Source organism: Sciurus vulgaris (assembly GCF_902686455.1).
Source record: "Sciurus vulgaris genome assembly, chromosome: 1".
Classification (NCBI taxonomy): Eukaryota; Metazoa; Chordata; class Mammalia; order Rodentia; family Sciuridae; genus Sciurus; species Sciurus vulgaris.
Window position 1 is genome coordinate 195,276,206 of NC_136461.1, and position 19,948 is coordinate 195,296,153.

The following is a 19,948-nucleotide window of genomic DNA, read 5'->3' on the forward strand; positions in this document are numbered from 1 at the left end:
TCTGCTTACAAAAATACACACATCAAAATCAATTTTTAAAATCAAGTTTATCTCTTTCCCACACTTCTAAATTTCTTCCTCCTCACGTGTTACTTACATGAGTTTATTAACTCATTTACATAACTAGAACCACTGGAGTCTTAATTCCTCCTTTAGCTCAATACATTGATTTGATCACTAAGTCCTTTGGTATTTCTCCTTCATAGCTTTTGAATTTCTTTTTTCCATTATCACTTTCTTACTTTATCTCATCTCCTGCCTAGATTATCATAGCAAAATATAAAAGAGTCTTATTCAGTCTCTTCCCCTCTTCAATCTATACACAATATGCTCAAAGTGTATTTTGTAAAACATGGACCAGATATGCTACTCTTCTACATAAAACTATTACCCACAAGAGAATTCCCAAACTCAGTGTCACATTTGAGGCTATCTCAACCCCTTTGTAGGCCTCATCCCTTGATACCTCCATGATACACGTTACTAACATGTCCCATGGTACACTTTGTCAGCTAGCCACTGGCTTCCATTTTTGTAGATGTTGGTAGAGGTACCTTATGTAATATAGTTATCAGTTAAATCAGTTCCTGTATAGTGTTTATGTATAGTATTATATATAGGTGAATAGTGTTTCATTTGTGTAACCATTTTATTTTTACCATAGTCACCAAGGAGCTTGTTAGCTGGATGAGAGGTCACGAATCATCAGTATTTTCAATCTCTGTGCATGCATCAGGGAGATATGCCATCACCACTTCTTCTGATACAGCACAACTGTGGGACTTGGATACCTTTCAGAGAAAAAGAAAACTGAATATTCGCCAGTCTGTGGGTATACAGAAGGTGAGTGAGTAATGGGACAACTTGGCATGTTGTGCTTCTCAGAAGTCTGTTTCCTTTTTTAAAATTTTATTATAATCACAGCTGTGAAAACCTGACTCTCACAGTGTGATAGTTTTAGTTTCTAGCCCCACCCCCATAATTTTGTCATGAGCAATTTCAAACATATAGCAAATTTGTACTGTATCATGGATTTATCCATCTTTTCGTCCCTCTGTTCCTTAATTCTTGGTGTGTTTTAAATTACAGACATGAGTGTCCTTAAGCCTACATTTAATTGACTATGGTTCAGTATTTACTGATGTAAAGTTTATATTGAAATACATAGGTCTTAAGTATTCATTTGTTAAGTTCTGCAAGTGCATGTACCTGTATAACCTGTGCAAACCTATCATTACCATCATCCCAGAAATTTCCATTTTACCCTTCCTGGGTAAGCACTACTATGATGTTTTTCCACTGTAAGTGGTTTTGCCTTTTCTAAAATTTCATACAAATTGGATTACTCAGTAACAGATTGTCAGGTTTTTTTCATTTAAGCTTAATGTTTTTGAGATTGCATCTATATCTTATGTATCAATAACTTTTTCCTTTTTATTACTGATTAGTATTCCATTGTATAAATATACCACCTTTTAAAAAAAATTATCAATTTCTTTACTGGGCATGGTGATATGCCTGTAATCCCAGTGACTGGGGACACTGGGGCAGAAGGACCACAAGTTCAATTCCAGACTCAGCACTTAACAAGACCCTATCTCAAAATAAAAATTATATGTATGTGTTGGTGGTGTGTCTCAGTGGTAGAGCACTTGCCTATAAGTACATAATGAATAAAATAAAGGACCATTGACAACTAAAAAAATATTTTTAAAAAAACTATATATATGAAAAAATAAATAAAAAGTGCTCAGGATATAACTCAGTGATAGTGTACCCTTGTGTTCAGCCCCAGGTACTACATACACAGACACACACACACTTAAATCCTTTTGCTTTTAAGGTTTAATTTTTTTTCTTTTTGATTAGCTAAGTACTGTTTTTAGGAGTATCTTGGTCTCCCATGTGACCTTTGCTTGAGGTTATAGCGTATTTGCAGTGTTGTTTTTAATTTCTTTGTTATTAGCAGGAACAGCTAGTAATGCATGTCAAACCAAAAATTTGTTTTGTAGTCCCCCTGGAAATCCCAGCATTCTTTGATGTGCCTTTAATAATTAAAAAGAGATAAAAAAGTCACATCTAGCTTATTCAATAGGGCTTTGGACTAAATGTCTTAGTAGGTCTTTTCTTCTTTAATTGCTTTAGCACTTAAATTGAATTTTAAATTCCAAAGAAAAGAGCATTGGGAATTGGAACCCACAATGGAAATAAAGTTATAAAACAACAACACAAAAACCATCTGTTCCTTTTACCCTGAAATTAAAAATTAAACACACTGAATAGTTGCTAATGCCAATAGTCTTGCTTGGTCATTTAGACATTTTAGTTTAAAAGGTATGATTCCAAATGTTAGTGGTATAAGAATAAAATTAAATGTAGAAAACATATATGATGTATGTATGGTATATGCATGTAAGTGTACTATTTTAAGAATAGAACACCATAGTCTATAAGTTACCAGCAAACTCTTTCTTAAAGGACAAGATTGTAAATATTTTTATCTTTGTAGGCCAAGAGTGAAATTATGTAACCCCTTAAAAATGTAAAGCATTCTTAGTTCCTGGGCTATAAAAAAATTGGAGGTGGGCTAGACAGCCCATTGGCTTACACTATTGAAAATAGGAAATAAATGTATCCTAATCTTAAAGTAAAATTTAAATCTTTAAAAATTTTTATTAATCCTATATTAATATTTGAGGTTCTAATTTCTAAATTTTAAATAGAACTTTTAAATATTTATTTATTTTGCTGATGCATGAGATCCTTGAAGCAACTTTCTTTCTTATGACGTTCATTTTATGATGTCACTTTTAGTCTAAAAATGTCTCACTTCTTTTTCTCCATGACATTAACTTTTTGGAGAGATAGGCCAGTTCTTATGGAAAATGCCCCATATTCTGTATTTGTCTTATTGTTTCATCATTGTTGTTTAACTTGTTTTTCTCTCCTCTGCATTTCTCAGTTAAATCTAAAGACTTGGATACAAGTCAAATTAGTAAATTGCGATTTTTTTTGTTGAAGCTTAAAAGTAGGATACTCAGTTCTTCAACAAATTTTCAACAAATTATTTACCCATGCAAAGCACTTAGCGTAGCGCTGGTTGCCCAGAAGTCTTTAACTCAGTGGCAAAATATGTTTTGACCTTGGTTAATATGGCAGCGAAAACTTTAACTGAATTGACATGAGATTGAAATAAGATATTTGAGTGTAAGCTGTTTGCATAGGTCAGACAATGCTATGGAATTTGTATCATATTGCAGTACTTTTCCTAAGTTGAAAATAATTCTGAATACATCTGGCCCCAAAGATTTCAGACAGAGAACTATGGATCTTTGTTTCAAAGTGTTTTTATTTATTTATTTGCTACTGGGGATTGAATCTAGGGTCACTTTACCACTGAGCTTCATCCCCAGTCCTTTTTTTTTTTTTTTTTTTTTAATTTTGAAACGGTCTCACTAAATTAATGAGAGTCTCACTAAGTTGCCTACTAGCCTGACCTTAAACTTGAGATCCTCCTGCCTCAGTCTACCAAATCACTGGGATTATAGGTGTGAGCCATTGTGTCTGACTTTCAAAGTAATTTTAAAAGGACTCTAACTCCTTTCCACTGATTTTTTTTTTTTTTGATATAGTAGTAGCAGAAAGACTAATAGCAGTAGATGCTACTTTCTTACCTACAATGTAACTGGCACTTTATATAGTTTTTAATCCTAAAAGGTAGATATTGCTTTTATAAGAGGATAAATTGAAGTTCAGAAACATTAAGTAACTTTTCTTGTGTTGCATTGATTGTAAAAGAGTTGCAGTTTGAATCCAAACCTGTCTTACTGCAAAGCATTCCTTATTGCTTCTCAGGTAAATCAGTTACACCTCTTCAAATTAGCCAATTGTGATTCTTTTTCTGTTTGTTTGTTTGTTTGGTTTTTTTGTTTTTTGTTTTAATTGTGATTCTTTCGTTGAAGCTTAAAAGTAGGATATTCAGTTTTTCAGTTAGGGATTTGGGATAAATCCTGGGTTTGTGATTCGTGTGGTTCAATATGTAGCAGAAACAGTTTTTAATTTTATTTATTTATTTATTTATTTATTTATTTATTTATTTATTTATTTATTTGGTACTAGAGATTGAACCCAAGGGCGCGTACCCACTGAACCACATCCCCAGCCCTTTTTAAAATTTTTTTATTTTGAGATAGAGTCTCACTAAGTTGCTTGGAGCCTAACTTAGTTGCTGAGACTGATTTTGAACTTGCAATCTCCTGCCTCTGCCTCCCAAGCTGCTGGGATTACAGGTATGTGCCACCGCACTCAGCCAGGAAGAGCTTTATTTTGGATATCAAGACATATTTAATAGTGTTATCAAGCTTAATTCTGTCTCCTTACAATGAAAACTCAGCTAAATCTCTGCAAAATTATGCATTTGACCTTAACTTGCTAATGTAACTATCCTAAAGTCTTCAAACTTTGAGAAGAGCTTATATACCTTTTAAAACTGAATTGAAAAGTTCCGATTTGAATATAGTTTGAGTTTGTCCCTCAAAGGTGGAAGTGCTGGTCCTTAGTGTGGCAGTGTTGGAGAGCCTTAATGTAGTTCTTGGGGAACTCTCCTAAAGGAGAAAGGGAGAGATAGATTTTGGAAAGAGTAAGCCTGGCCCCTGAATTCCTCTGGCTTCCTACCTTGCCTTGTGATTTCTCCTTCTCTTACATGCCCATGATGATACTATGTTATATTGTAGCCAGAAAGCACTTATCAGAGCTGAGCTCTTAGACCTCCACAACTGTGAACTAAATAAACCTCTTTTCTTTATAGATTACCTAATCTCAGGTATTTTATTATGACAATAGAAAAAAAGACTAACAAAGAAAGTTTAGGATTTTCACATTCTACAAGGAAAACTGCAACCTCATCCTTGAATTCATCACCCCCCAATATATATTGCTAATGTTTTTGATGTTTTTCCTAAGTTGTTTATGGCATCAAGAGATGACACTATCTAAATAATAGTGACATATGATTCATTAGGAACAATTTTGTAATCATTAAAATCTGGCAATTAAAATCACAAATCTAGTAATGAATAATCATGCAGGCAATAATCTATCACAATTATTCCCCTAAAATAGCAATTGATGCTCATTAACTTTTAAGCTTTTACTTTTCCCAATTGGAATAAACTTTGCTTTTCTAGAAAAATGACTGCTAATTATAAGAGTTTTCTTAAGTCATTTTTCGACATCAATTTTGAAAGTGTCTTAATGCATTCATTATAGATTATAATGTATTGATTGTAAATATCTTCTATAAAACCTTCACATTATAAATCTTCCTAACATAATGACTCTTTTAGCAGGTTTATCAGCAGTTGTCTTTGGCAAGTATGCCAAACACAAAAGTGAAGAGGTGGATCAGGTTCTTGTGTGATCTACCAGCATTTTATATAGTTTAGGTTTTAGCATTTTTTTTTATCGTGTCTGATTGACATTAATCCAGAATAGATGGTTTTAATTAACCAGTATGTTTCATAGTGTGTTGTATATGTGTATATATTGTGCAGATGTATTCATAAAACTGAGTTTGAAGCCATTGAAGCTCTGGTGAGAAAATGTTGGTCAATTTCAATTAAATTTTTGTACTGTCAAAAGGAAGTATTTATTAGTGCTTATATAAAATGAAAATTAAGAGTAAAATGACATTTTCAACTCTCCTGTCAATGAATTTCACTCTCAGTGCTTTAAATAAATTGAATCTCTAATAAAATATGATCAATGTGTGCCTTTTCAACTTTTTACTCTTAGAGATAATGCTTATATTTATCTTAAAATGATTTCACAATTATTCCCAAAGGACTTTTCTCTCTCTCTGTATCTCTATCTCTATCTCTCTATCTCTCTCTCTCTCTCTCCCTGGCAGAGGTAGGGGTACCAGAGATTGAACTCAGGGGCTCTCAACCACTGAGCCACATCCTCAGCCCTATTTTGTACTTTATTTAGAGACAGCACCTCACTGTTGCTAAGGCTAGCTGTGAACTTGCCATCCTCCTGCATCAGCCACCTGCGCTGCTGGCATTACAAGTGTGCGCCTCTGCACCTGGCTTCTGTAGCCCTTTTTATTTTTTATTTTGAAACGGGATCTCGCTAAGTTGTTTAGGGTCTTGCTAAATTGCTGAGATTGGCCCTGAACTTGGGATCCTTCTCCCTCAGGATTCTGTGCCACTGAGATTACAGTTGTGTACCACTGCACTGGGCTGCCTAAAGGACTAACTCTAGGAAGTAAATTAACTACTTGAGAGGTGTATTTTAAGACTGCTGAGTCAGGTTGTGTAATGTCTTTATCTAGCGTCCACTCCCTACAGCAGTGTGTGATAGTGCCCTCTCCCTGCGCTTCCACCAGCAGTTAGTATTTTTAACATTTATCAGCATTTAGTATTTAATATATCATTTTTATTAATATGCAGTTAACTATTGCTGAATGACAAGTACATGTTCTGAGAAATGTGTCGTTCAGTGATTGCATTATTGTGTACTGTGTGAACATCATAGGGTATACTTAACATAAACCCAGATGGCATAGATCACTCACCCTAGGTGACATCTTGATGTGTTCAGGAGATGGGGTAAGCATGTCATGTGTGAGGCTGCCGCCAGGGCAACATGACATACTGTTTTGTTTTGTTTTTTTTTAATGAGTAGGAGGAGTGCAGTCTAAAGTAATGATAAAAAATATATAGTACAATAAAAACATAAAGCAGAAACGTAGTCATTTATTATTATCAGGTACCGTGTGAACTATGCTTGCACACCTGACAGAGCATTTGGTGTGTTTACACCAGCATCACTACAAACACTTGAGTAAGGAGTTGTGCTGCCACTATAACCACTGACATGTCACTAGGTGATAGTAATTTTTCAGCTCTATTATAATCTAGGAGACCATAGTTGTTGACTGAAAAGAAACATAATAAAACATTATGTGGCAGATGACTATAAAGTGTCAGGGTGTGTGTGTAGTTTGCTTATGTATATATGTGTATATCTGGTTTTTGAACAAATTTGATGCTCAGAATATTATTTTAATTTGAATCTTTTAATAAGATTAAAAATTTTTAAATTTTTCTTAGAATTTTATGAATTGCCTAGTCATTATAGTCACATAATTTATTTGAAAGGGTTTACCATTTCTTTTTAGTTTATTATAGTTCATGAACTATCATTGTTATCCTATCGTGTACTATAAATATATTTTCTCTTTAAGAAAAGGTAATTTTTAAAAAAGAAAAATTGACTGCTTGTATAATTTTAAGAGGACTATCTGAACCTTATATAAAAGATAACATTTTCTATTGCTCTTTAGGTTTTCTTTCTTCCTTTAAGTAATACCATCCTCAGCTGTTTTAAAGATAATTCCATCTTTGCCTGGGAATGTGATACTCTTTTTTGCAAATATCAATTGCCAGCTCCACCTGAAAGCTCAAGTATTTTATACAAAGTGTTTGCTGTAACCAGGTAATGTGCATTTTATAACACTGGGAATTTTTTAAGAAATTTAATTTCTGCTAAAAATTACAAATTTTCATTCATTACCTTCTTGTCATATGAGGAACAGTTTTCTTAAAATTTGAATGTGGTCTGCAGCCTTTTTTTGTACTGTACTTTGCAAAATTTCAAATATACACAAAATATACACAAAAATAAAAAAAGTGCGTGAACCCTTAAGTACTCTAAAAAGCAACAGTAATCATCAACTCATGGCTTACTCCGGTTTTTATCTGTACCTATTTCTCCTATTGTATTATTTTTGACAAAGATTAAGAATATCATTTCATCCATAAATTTTTCAATGCATATCTCTTAAAGGGCTGTTTTGAGAATATAACCATAGAGTCATTATCACACATTTTAAAAATTAAAAATTCCTTACTATTGCTATATAGTCATTGTTAAAATTTCCCTGATTTGTCTAATAACTACTTTTTCATGACTGAATTATTTGAATCAGGAGTGGAATAGGTTCACACATTGTATTTGGTTGATATATATTTGTTAACTGATCATCTCTCTTGCAGTTACATTATGTTTTTTGGATTTTGCTTTTCGTGTTTATGTTGTATTGCTAATATGTTCCTATCGTGTATGTTTCCTATACACTGATTATACTTGTATATCCTAAAAACTGGAGACTTGATCTGAGCAAGAAGCTAGAAGATATTACAAGTGGTTTGTGTGTACTTCCATCAGAAGCAATCTAGAACGTGTTCTCTTCTGATTTTAATGGCTATTGGCTATTGATAATCATTACCTATATCCAGTATTGCACAGGTGTTAGCATAATGGTGCTATTCCAACTTTCCTTCTTCACTTATTAACTAGTTCTAATCCTGTCATTTCTTCACTTATTAATTAGAACCCTTGTTTAGAAACAAGCTTCCACTCATCAATCCTAATTACTTTGATATTCAGTTTGTAAAGGAAAAACAGGATAAATGCTTGATTTCCTCCTCTTTCTTTTCATACAGTTTTCTCTGTAATGAATTGATTTATTGGCATTTTTCAAAGGTGGTCACCGAAGCTTTTTATCTTTAATCTTTGTAAACTCATAGATTTAACATAGTTGGCAGATTTTAATGTGATGCAGTTTTAAGGGTTTGTTTGTTTATTTGTTTTTGTGTATGGATATTGAACCCAGGGGCACTTTACCATTAAGCTACATCCTGTCCTTATTTTTTATTTTGAGACAGGTCTCTTGCTAAGTTGCTGAGGCTGGCCTTAAACTTGTGATCCTCCTGCCTTAGCCTCCAGAATCTCTGGGATTACAGGCACATGCTGCTATGCCCAGCTTGCATTAATAGCCTCAGTGGTTCTTTGGTTCTTTCATTTTTGACCAATGGGATCCTTTTCAAGTTTGTTCTTGAATCCCTTTGATAACACCCTGGTTGTCCATAATAAGCTTTTATGCTTTCTGATAGGTCTAGATGTTCCAGTCTATCTTGTATATTTCCTGTCCCAAGCCTGAAATCAGCTATTTCTCTAAAGAATGTGAGTCCAGTTTTTTGGAAGATGGTGTTTTGAGACCCTAATCTTGTTGTAATTTGGTTGATCAGTATTTCTAGGCCTTTCCAATGGAAGAGCTGGGAAATTGGTGTTGATTCCTCTTTTCTCTCACTCTTCTTCTAGGTCATCAGTAAATCCCATCACCTCTACCAAACTTCATATTGAATTGGTCAATTTTTTTGTCTGTTGTCCTGATCTTAACCTAGTCCAAGCAACTTCAGTCTCTTCTCGGATACTGTAGTAGCCTCCTTAGTTGGTCTACTTAATTTCATTTCCATTTTCTAACATCAGTCTCTGCATAAGCAGAGTTATCTTAAATCACTGTCAGGTCCTGCTGTCACTTTCCTATTTAGCTCTTTTCAAAAAGCCTTATTTCCTCCTCTGTCCCTGGTTGCTAGAGTGATAGCTGCCTTATAGTAGGCACTTGATAAGTCCTTCTCGAATAAATAAGCAACAGCCTTACAAGCCAATACAACTTACTCTTTGTGCACCTTATAAAAGTAGCTTTATTTGAGTAGGAAAAGTTTGGCCTTTTGTGTTTGTATATAGCAATGCACTATCAATTCTGTGTAATGGTATGCAAAATATAAAAGTTGTATAGTTGTATAGTGATGAGATTATGCTATAAAATGTAAATATTACTCAGAAAACCCCTGATCAAGTTATCACACAAGTGTTTGTTAAGCTGATACCTTAACATAAAATGTGGGAAAAAAATGTATGCCCACATATACACCTGTGAATGTGAACTGTCCTGGCCACATGTGATTATTTAAATTAATAAAAATAAAATTTAGCACTGGTCACAATTTAAGTACTCAGTAATCATGGGACTAATGGTCACCATATTGGACAACATAGATAGAGAACATTTCTGTCATCACAGAAAGTTCTGTGATCACCTGCTGTCAACAGGTCAGCTGGTCTTACTTTTTCATCTTTTTGCTAATATAGAGATGGTCGAATCCTGGCTGCTGGAGGCAAATCAAATCACCTTCATTTGTGGTGCTTAGAAGCTACACAACTCTTCAGAATTATTCAGATGCCTACCAAAGTTCGAGCCATTCGACATCTGGAATTTCTTCCTGATAGTTTTGATGCTGGTTCTAATCAGGTTAGTAACAGAATTGTAGGACATTGTACATTTGAGAAAGATCACATCAATTTCTAAACTATTTTAACTCTTACTTATTTAACTTATGCTCTGACAGCTTATACCCTGAAATTGTAAGTATATTATTTTTGTGAAAAATCTAAAATTGAAAAAATTCCAAATTCTTATGTTCATTTTGTTCCTGACAAATAATTACCTTAAATTTCTTATTTTAAATTGACCATCATGGATTTCACACTTCAACAAATTACATTCATCATGTTTTATGCATATATGTTTACATAGAGAATGTGTGCATATATGTATCACACCTATTGTACTATATTTTTTGAATAGGTAATGTATTCACATGGTTGTAAATATAAAATTTGTAAAAAAGCAGGTAATCATAAGTGCCCCAGCCCTTTCTCCCATGCATCCGGTTATTCTCTCCCGCCCCTGTAAGCACTGTTTTTATATATAGCATCACATTTTCCTCTCTTTTTTATATAACCTTGCACCTTTTATCCTTCACTTAATTTGGAGATTATTCTCTATTAGTATAGAACTTCTTTTTTATAGCCAAATAGTGTTTCATAGTTTTTTTTTTTTTTTTTAAATCAGTTCTATTTTTGGGCACTTAATTTATTTTTAATCCTTTCCTATTATAAATAGTATAGCACCAAACAAACTTGAGCAGATGCCATTCGACATATCCTACTGGTAGGATAAAATTCCAGAACTGAAGTAGTGGTGTAAAGGTTATGTGCATCTATAATTTGGATAGGATCTTACCAAAAGGTTTGTATCAACTGCAGATGAGGGAGTTTGTTCTGTACCAGCTGACCAACAGAAAAATACATTTTTGAGACTGTCTCCTCCACACTGCCTTTTCTATAACAAGCAACATCTGCATTTGAGGAATCAGTTGGTGTTACCATTTACAGCTATTCACTCTGAGAAAAAGCCTATGCCTAAGGCCCAGACAGTAGAGAGTATTTGCTTGAACTTTATTATGTGCTTTTAATGCTTCAAATTAAAATTAACTTTTTTCTCTTAAAAGACTAGCTTCCTCTTACTCATCTACTACCCTTGCAACTTACAGTCTTTCTCTGCTCCCCAAATATTAGTTACAATTGCTGAAGACAGGCAGACAGCGGGGAACCTCACCAGGAGACATGGGTTTATGTGCGGGCAGAGGGGAATGGCAGGTAAACCCTGTATCTTCTTTGCTCCTGACAGCCAGTGAAGGTAAAGGTTTGGAACTGTTTAGTCATATATTCCCTCTATATGTTGTTAGTGGACATGACCTACCTGTGGGGAGGGAAGATTCTTGTTTCCCCTTCCATAGTCTCCCAGGATGCATTCCTCGCTGATTCTGATTAGAGCCAGATGTAGGTTTGAACAGGGCAGATCAACATGAGCCATACTTAATACTTTTAAAATATATTATGGCTCACTAAGAATAGATCTTCACTTGTCCCCCTGCCAAAAATTACATTCATATATAAATATAGATGTAGTAGAGTATATGTATATGTAATTTGACTTTTGGACCTTGAGAATGTTTTTAATAACTTGTTTCGTTCTCCCCTTAGGTTCTTGGAGTGCTAAGTCAAGATGGTATTATGAGGTTTATTAATATACAGACTTGTAAACTTCTCTTTGAAATTGGGAGCCTTGATGAAGGAATTAGCACATCAGTAATTAGCCCACATGGACGATACATTGCATCTGTTATGGAGAATGGAAGTCTGAACATATATTCAGTTCAGGCTTTAACACAAGAACTAAATAAGGTATGATATTAAGTAAACATCTTCAATTTTTAGAAACATTTCAATATTATATCATCAAGAATAAAATATCCATGCTCCTCTTTTCTGACTTGGAACTTACCAACTATTTTTTTGAATGTATTTTGTTGCTCTTACTCCCAAAGCCACATTTCCAGTTGTGATTTCTCACCTATGTTCCTTGCTTAAATAGCTGTCTTTCTAAATGATGCCTCTGTTTGGTGTCCCTGTCTCATTTAAGATGTCATTCATGATCTCCTCCCCAGAAGAGGTGTTTAGTCTTAGTTTCTTTATTTCTGTCTCACTTTTTCTTCCCATGTTGTAGCTAGAAAACTTGAAGCTCTGTGACTGTTTCTTTATTTCCTAAATCTTGTTAATACTAAGTCATATAATTTATTAAATTTGAAATATCTTTATGCTGCTTCTCTGTCTCCATAATAGTTATCTTTGTTTAATCCTCATTAACTACCCAGGAAGCCCCGGCGCGCGCCCGCCCGCCCGCTCGCCCCCGGCCCCGGCTCTTCCTCCCTCCTCTTCTCGCCATTGCAGTTGGACTCAGCCGCCCGGCGCATACCGCGTGGCTTTTGGGGGGAGACCCCGGTGGGCTGTGGCAGGAGGGCGGCGGCGGAGGCTGCGAAAGGGGAAGGGGTCGCCGACAAGATAGTTGAAGTATTGATAACACCAAGGAAATCTGTGACAGTTTGAAAAGATAAGCAAAAGTTTGATTTCCAGACACTACAGAAAAAGAAGTAAAAATGGCATTGTATCATCATCACTTCATCACAAGAAGAAGAAGGTGTCCTATGCGAATGTTTGTGAATGATGATCGCCACGTGATGGCCAAGCATTCTTCGGTTTATCCAACTCAAGAGGAACTGGAGGCAGTGCAGAACATGGTGTCCCACACTGAGCGGGCCCTCAAAGCTGTGTCCGATTGGATTGATGAGCAGGAGAAGGGCAGTGGCCAGCATGCTGAGTCTGACAACATGGGTGTGCCCCCGGATGATGAAAGCAAAGAAGGGGCAAGGGAACAGAAGGCAGAACACATGACCAGCACTCTGCGGGGTGTGATGCGGGTTGGCCTTGTGGCAAAGGGCCTTCTCCTGAAGGGAGACTTGGATCTGGAGCTGGTGCTGCTATGTAAGGAGAAGCCCCAACTGCCCTCCTGGACAAAGTGGCTGACAACTTGGCCATCCAGCTCGCTGCTGTAACAGAAGACAAGTACGAAATATTTTAGTCTGTGGATGATGCTGCAATTGTGATAAAAAACACAAAAGAACCTCCATTGTCCCTGACCATCCACCTGACATCCCCTGTTGTCAGAGAAGAAATGGAAAAAGTATTAGCTGGAGAAACGCTATCAGTCAACGATCCCCCAGATGTTCTGGACAGGCAGAAATGTCTTGCTGCCTTGGCGTCCCTCCGACACGCCAAATGGTTCCAGGCCAGAGCCAATGGGCTGAAGTCATGTGTCATTGTCATCCGAGTACTGAGGGATCTATGTACCCGTGTACCCACCTGGGGCCCCCTCAGAGGATGGCCCCTGGAGCTCCTGTGTGAGAAGTCCATTGGAACAGCCAATAGGCCGATGGGTGCCGGCGAGGCTCTGAGGACAGTGCTGGATTGCTTGGCGTCCGGATCGTGATGCCAGATGGTTCTGGCATTTATGACCCTTGTGAAAAAGAAGCCACTGATGCTATTGGGCATCTAGACAGACAGCAACAGGAAGACAGCAACTTCGACTTGCTGCATTTGGCCAGCTCCATAAAGTATTGGGAATGGACCCCCTGCCTTCCAAGATGCCCAAGAAACCAAAGAATGAGAACCCAGTGGATTACACCGTACAAATCCCTCCCAGCACTACCTATGCCATTACGCCCATGAAACGCCCAATGGAAGAGGATGGAGAAGAGAAGTCTCCCAGCAAGAAGAAGAAGATTCAAAAGAAAGAGGAGAAGGCTGAGCCTCCCCAAGCTATGAATGCTTTGATGAGGCTGAACCAGCTGAAGCCAGGGTTGCAGTACAAGCTGGTTTCCCAGACGGGCCCTGTCCATGCCCCTATCTTCACTATGTCTGTGGAGGTGGATGGATGTTCATTTGAGGCCTCTGGGCCATCCAAAAAGACTGCCAAGCTGCACGTGGCCGTTAAGGTGTTACAGGACATGGGCCTGCCAACAGGCGCTGAAGGCAGGGACTCCAGCAAGGGGGAAGACTCTGCTGAGGAGACAGAGGCAAAGCCTGCGGTGGTGGCCCCACCTCCCGTGGTGGAAGCTGTCTCAACGCCCAGTACTGCTTTTCCCTCAGATGCAACTGCCGAGAACTTAAAACAGCAGGGGCCGATCCTAACTAAACATGGCAAGAACCCAGTTATGGAGCTTAATGAGAAGAGACGCGGCCTCAAGTATGAGCTCATCTCAGAGACTGGGGGCAGCCACGACAAGCGCTTTGTCATGGAGGTCGAGGTGGATGGACAGAAGTTTCAAGGTGCTGGTTCAAACAAAAGGTGGCAAAGGCGTATGCTGCCCTTGCTGCTCTGGAAAAGCTTTTCCCCGATGCTCCCCTTACCCTTGAAGCCAACAAAAAAAAGAGAGCCCCAGTCCCTGTCAGAGGCAGACCTAAATTTGCTGCCAAGCCACACAATCCTGGCTTTGGCATGGGAAGCCCCATGCACAATGAAGTGCCTCCGCCTCCGAACCTCCGAGGTCGAGGAAGAGGAGGCAACATCTGTGGGCGAGGGAGAGGTAGAGGATTTGGTGGCGCCAATCATGGAGGCTACATGAATGCAGGCGCTGGTTACGGGAGTTATGGTTATGGAGGCAACTCAGCGACAGCAGGCTACAGTGACTTTTTCACAGACTGCTACGGCTATCATGATTTTGGGTCTTCCTAGAGCGTCTAAAAGTATTGCACACAAAATCAACTTTTTACTCCAATTTTCCCCAACTCCAAAACCCAAAGTGTCCGTGCTGTGTCCCTGTGCTTCACTGGGTTTCTCAACCGTGGCTTTCCACCACAGCTTGTCTGAAACTCTTAGCCTGCAGAATTTAAGACGATGGCAGTTTTTATCGTGATTTGCCTTTGAACTTGGTCATATTGAAGTTCACAATAAGTGGAAAACAATTTTCTCAGAGAATTTTTGTGCAGACTTGCACAGAATTCTAGAGCCAGCGTTGTTCAGCATCAAGGCAAAAGCCCACCTTTGCTTTTTATGGAAAGCATTACCTTATTTAAAGAGACAGATACTGATGCATTTTAATCTACCTTTGTCTTAATTTACAGCAGGTTTTGTATGAATTTTTAACCTTTTAACAAATTCCCACATCTGGTTGATGCCTTTGACAGTGATGAAAATGATTTCACCACATCTGAATCCAGAGCAACTGAGTTTTTTTTTTTTTTTTTTTTTTTAAACAAGCATGTAAAATGTTGGGAACATGGGGAATTGTACACTGTGCTAAGTTACCTCCTCCCGCCTTTGTAAATGCTCTGGTGGGTTCTTGTTTGGGGTGCGGTATTTTGTGGCTGGTTTAGCTAGAGAGTGAACTCTCAAAGGTATCAAAACTGCTTCCATTACCTGTGCAAGAAACAGACAGGCTTTAAGGGGTAGAAAACATGACATTTTGCAAGTCTTGGTCACAGTTGCAAATGCATGGGATTCTGAATTTTTTCTTTCTTTTTTTTGGATGGGGCTTGAAAAATAGTCTAGTAGAGCTGGGCATGGTGGCACACATTTACAGTCTCAGCTACTCCAGAGACTGAGCCTGGAAGATCACAAGATTGAGGCCAGTCTGGGCAACTTACCAAGACACTGTCTTAGAAAAAAATATAATAATAAAAAGGTTGGGGATGTGGTTCAGTGGTAAATTGCCCCTGGGGTCATTCCCCAGTACCATGAAAATAAAAATACACACTGAGACTCAGTGGTAGAATGCATGCTCATAATGCAAAGCCCTGGGTTCAATCCCCAACACTGCAAAAATAAGAAAAAGAAAGAGCCTAGCACATTCCCGGATTTCTGCTGAGCACACAGCTGCAGCCTCCAGAGGCCTGGATATTTTCCACTGTGTGCAAAGGCACATAGTCTCTTTTGGCTCGTCACTGAGACCCCCATTTTTTGGTGGGATCCATCCTTGAGTACTGGGGTTTGGGCTCTGTTTGGAAGTTCTTTTTGCAGGAAAGCCTGCTTTTGTGCTGACTTGCAAGATTTTGCGTTTGTTCAGGCAAAAACTGGTCAAAACGGTTAATATGTGACTTGTTCCCCAAGGTTTGAAACATTCAGTGAAACTTTTTAAAAACTTTGATTGCATGATGTATTATTATTTTTTTTTAGAAAGTTATTGTTTGGGAATAATGTCTTTTTATACCAGGAAATAGTTATCCTGAATGACGTTGAAAACTTCCCCTTCCCTTTATTTTTTTTTAATCAATACATGTTAAAATAACGAGCAAAAAAAAAAAAAAAACTACCCATGAATAGCAGTAATTTAAACAAATACCCTAAACTCAGAGCCCTCAGTGTTACCCCTATCTTCTGTACTAAATTTTTCTAAAGTACTTTCATCATCGTTTCTTAAATAGTAATACTTTAGTGGCTTCCTTCTTTTGCATTCAGTCCAGACTCTTCTACTTGGCTCTCAATGTCCTCTCTAATCCTATCTACCTAACTTATTTCCCCATACTTATAACTTTCTAATTGTCAGTAATTAGCCCACATGAACGATACATGCACATATTATGGAAAATGAAGTCTGAATGTATATTCATATATATTCATGGTCCCTTGTTGGAACTGTTTTTATTTCTACATCTGTTACCTACGTCATTCATTGCATCTAAAATGCACTCCCAGCCTTTGTGGTTCTCTAAAAGTCCTCCAGCTAACAAGTAAGGTTGTCTGTATGCATACTTCCTAGTCATCCTAGAGAAGTTCATGCTCCAGCCTAGTCACACAGCTAGTCACTAGTGGAGCAGGTGTCTGGTTCTTAATACAGTGATCTTTTTTGCATTTATCTTTTTTAAAATTATTCAAGTAATAAGCATCACATTGAAGGAAAAAAATCAAAAGCTACAGATAAAAAAAATGAATAAAAATTACTTAGTATCTCACCATTCTCAGATGATTTTAATGTTTGCATTCCAGTCTTTGGTATTTTTTGTATAAATAATATGCAGTCACTCCTTATTATTTGTGGATTATATATTTGAGAATTTGCCTATTTGGTAAAATTTATTGGTAATGCCAAAATCATTTCTTGCAGTGCTTTATTGTCATTTCTGAACACGTAGTGAAATTTTTAAGTTGCTTGGTCAGTGCAAAAGTGGAAAAAGGCAGCACTTTGCTTTCTTGTTTCGGCTCTTGTACTCTAATCTTGTCTCTTTTTCATGGTCCTTTTAATGTCATGTTTTCTGCATTTGGTGGCTTTTTGTTGTGATTTCGCCATTTAAAATGAAGCCCAGACATAGTGCTATGGTGTTGTCTGTGGTATTTCTGAGCACAAGAATGCGGTGTTTCGCTTTAAGTGAAAATACATATGTTAGAAAAACTCACGTAAGCATGAACTACACTGCTTTTGACTTTGAGTTCATTGATAATGAATCAACAATATATATTGGAGTTCTTTCTTTAAACAGAAACACACATAAAACAAGGTTTTGTATTGATCATTGATGAAAGTGTGACCAGAGGCTCCCAGAATGTAACTCATTTCCCTAGAATCAGAGCTTCAATATTCACTCATTCAGGGTTTGAGGTAAATTTATAGAGCTGCAGGTAACAGGAACCAACTAAGCATGTGTATGTGGGTGTCTATATGCCATGCCCCTCTCTGATGTGGGATCATTCTCCGTTGTTCTTATTTAGATTATTATGTTCATATATAACATATAGCAGTGTTTTATATATTATATTTATTGTATATAAACAATTTTTTAAATTATGTATTGTTATCTATCCTTAATGAGAGAGTTTTCAGCCTCATTAGTCAGTTTTTCAGTATTAGCTAAACCATAAAAAGAGGCAGGGATGTATCTTGAGGACAGCTGTTAGGAGTGAGTCATAGAGTTCCTCCATGCTCTTACTCACTTCACACAGTGAGATACATTGGACAGAAAAGCCAGCTTAAAGTGGAATACACTCTAGGATTTGGGGCACATCCCCTGCACTACCGTTGTGTTTATGGCTCTTCAGCTGCATATCCTTTAAAAACCTGAACCCACCCATGTCCCATTCCTTCCACACCTTGTTTCCTTGTCACGAGAGAATTTCTGATACTGTGATAATAAAGTAAGGGATTCTTATGTGTTGAAATTCTAACAGTACAAAGGTTTGTCGAATCAGGCCACATCCCAGCCCTGACTCTTGGCAATTGTAACTCAGGTGGAGGTTGAAGTACAACTAGGGGGGAATGACATTAGAATAAAATGTTTAATAAAGTCAGAACAAATAAACCAAGGATATTAGATGAGCTTGATAAATAAGTCAGACCATTTTTAATTCTATCCTATAGATGAAGAATTAAAAAACTAAATCATAGAATATAAATGTTCATTGCGCTTTAATTGTATTTAGAATGTAGAAAGTCTCAATGACCTGGTCTGCTTATTTCTTTTGAATAAGGAAGATCTTCTGATTTCAACGACAGTATTATATATGGAGAATAGATTCTAGTGAGTTATTTTACCTTGCATACATGGAAGTTGTTGGTTTTTTTCCCATTTGATATACCCCATAAAAATGAGGGCTTGGGTTCTAAGTCATGCCATCTGAACTGCCTCATAAGTAGTTGATACAGTAAGGAATGAACAGCCCTCACTGTGCAGATGATAGCCTTTAGCCTGGACAGAGAGGCTGGGGTCCTACACTGCCAGAGGAAAGGCATTTGGCAGTTTTCTCTCCCTTGGATTTAACTTGAGCCTGAAGACTGTTAGGGTACTTCTCAGTGTTCTGATGACCATGTGGGCAGCTGTACCTTCTCTGTTGTTGAGTGTCACCATAATACTAACCTTGTCATGCAAGCGTGAAAATGGTTTGCACTGTAAGGTTTTAGACCTGCTTTCAGGGAATAATTGAATTCTACCTATTGCTGTTATTAATCATGTATCTTTATTCGTCAAAGAAATCTGCTTTGATTTATTAGTCAATCATCAGAGTTGGTACAGTGGTGTACTCCTGTAATCCTGTGGCTTGGGAAGCTTAGGCAGGAGGATCACAAGTTCAAGGCCAGTCTCAGCAACTTAGCAAGGCCGTCAGCAATTTAGTGAGATGCTGTCTCAAAAATTTAAAAGAATTTAAAAGGGCCGGAGATGAGTATTGCTAGTTCAGTGTTGCTGGGTTCAATCCCTGGTATCAAAAAAAAAAAAAAAAAAAAAAAAGGAAAAGAAATCATTCTTAGACATTTTACTTAGACTTTTTCCCTAAGGGATAATTATACATAATTTCAGAATCATATATTAAGGCCTATTTTCCAAGAATATCCACTGGATTTTTTTTTTTTCCTTTCAGCCACCACCTCCTTTAGTGAAAGTAATTGAAGATTTGCCTAAGAATAAGCTGAGTTCTAGTGGTCTTAAGATGATGGTTGCTTCAGGAAGAGTACAGAGGCCAGCAAAATCCAGAGAGAGCAAAATTCAGACTAGAATATTAAAACAAGACCTTACCAGTAATTTTGAAAATAAAGAGGTAAGAATATTTTGTAATTAAACTCTGATTTGTCATGACTCTACTGTAGACAAATCTCATGATTTGTAGACCCTTGTCACTCCCTCTCCTGGAACCTAAAGGAATATTAGATGAAGAAAAGAACATTATAACTGAAATCAGTGTGCTTTTATGCTTTTATATTTTTACATAAATGTAGCACATGTTTATGTGCTTTAAAAAGACAGTACAAATATGGTAGCCACTAACATGTGACTGATGAAGACTTCGAGGTGTGGCTAGTCTGAATCAAGATGTGCTATAAGTGTAAAACACTTGCACAGTAAGAAGGTGTAAAAAGTTAGAATCAACTAAGTA

At 37.1% G+C, this 19,948-nt stretch overlaps 1 protein-coding gene and 1 pseudogene across 2 annotated transcripts in view; both read left to right on the top strand.

Annotated features, from left to right (window-relative positions):
• TBC1D31 (TBC1 domain family member 31) overlaps nt 1-19,948 on the top strand; it is a 99,473-nt gene that overhangs the window by 25,046 nt on the left and 54,479 nt on the right. The window contains exons 4-8 of the mRNA XM_079144048.1: nt 665-843; nt 7,349-7,500; nt 10,000-10,159; nt 11,737-11,937; nt 19,436-19,612. Coding sequence (XP_079000174.1) covers nt 665-843; nt 7,349-7,500; nt 10,000-10,159; nt 11,737-11,937; nt 19,436-19,612 — 869 coding nt within the window. The remainder of the gene's footprint in view (nt 1-664; nt 844-7,348; nt 7,501-9,999; nt 10,160-11,736; nt 11,938-19,435; nt 19,613-19,948) is intronic.
• On the top strand, nt 12,420-15,760 carry LOC306662219 (interleukin enhancer-binding factor 3-like; annotated as a pseudogene). Its single transcript has one exon. The product of its transcript is annotated as an interleukin enhancer-binding factor 3-like (transcript).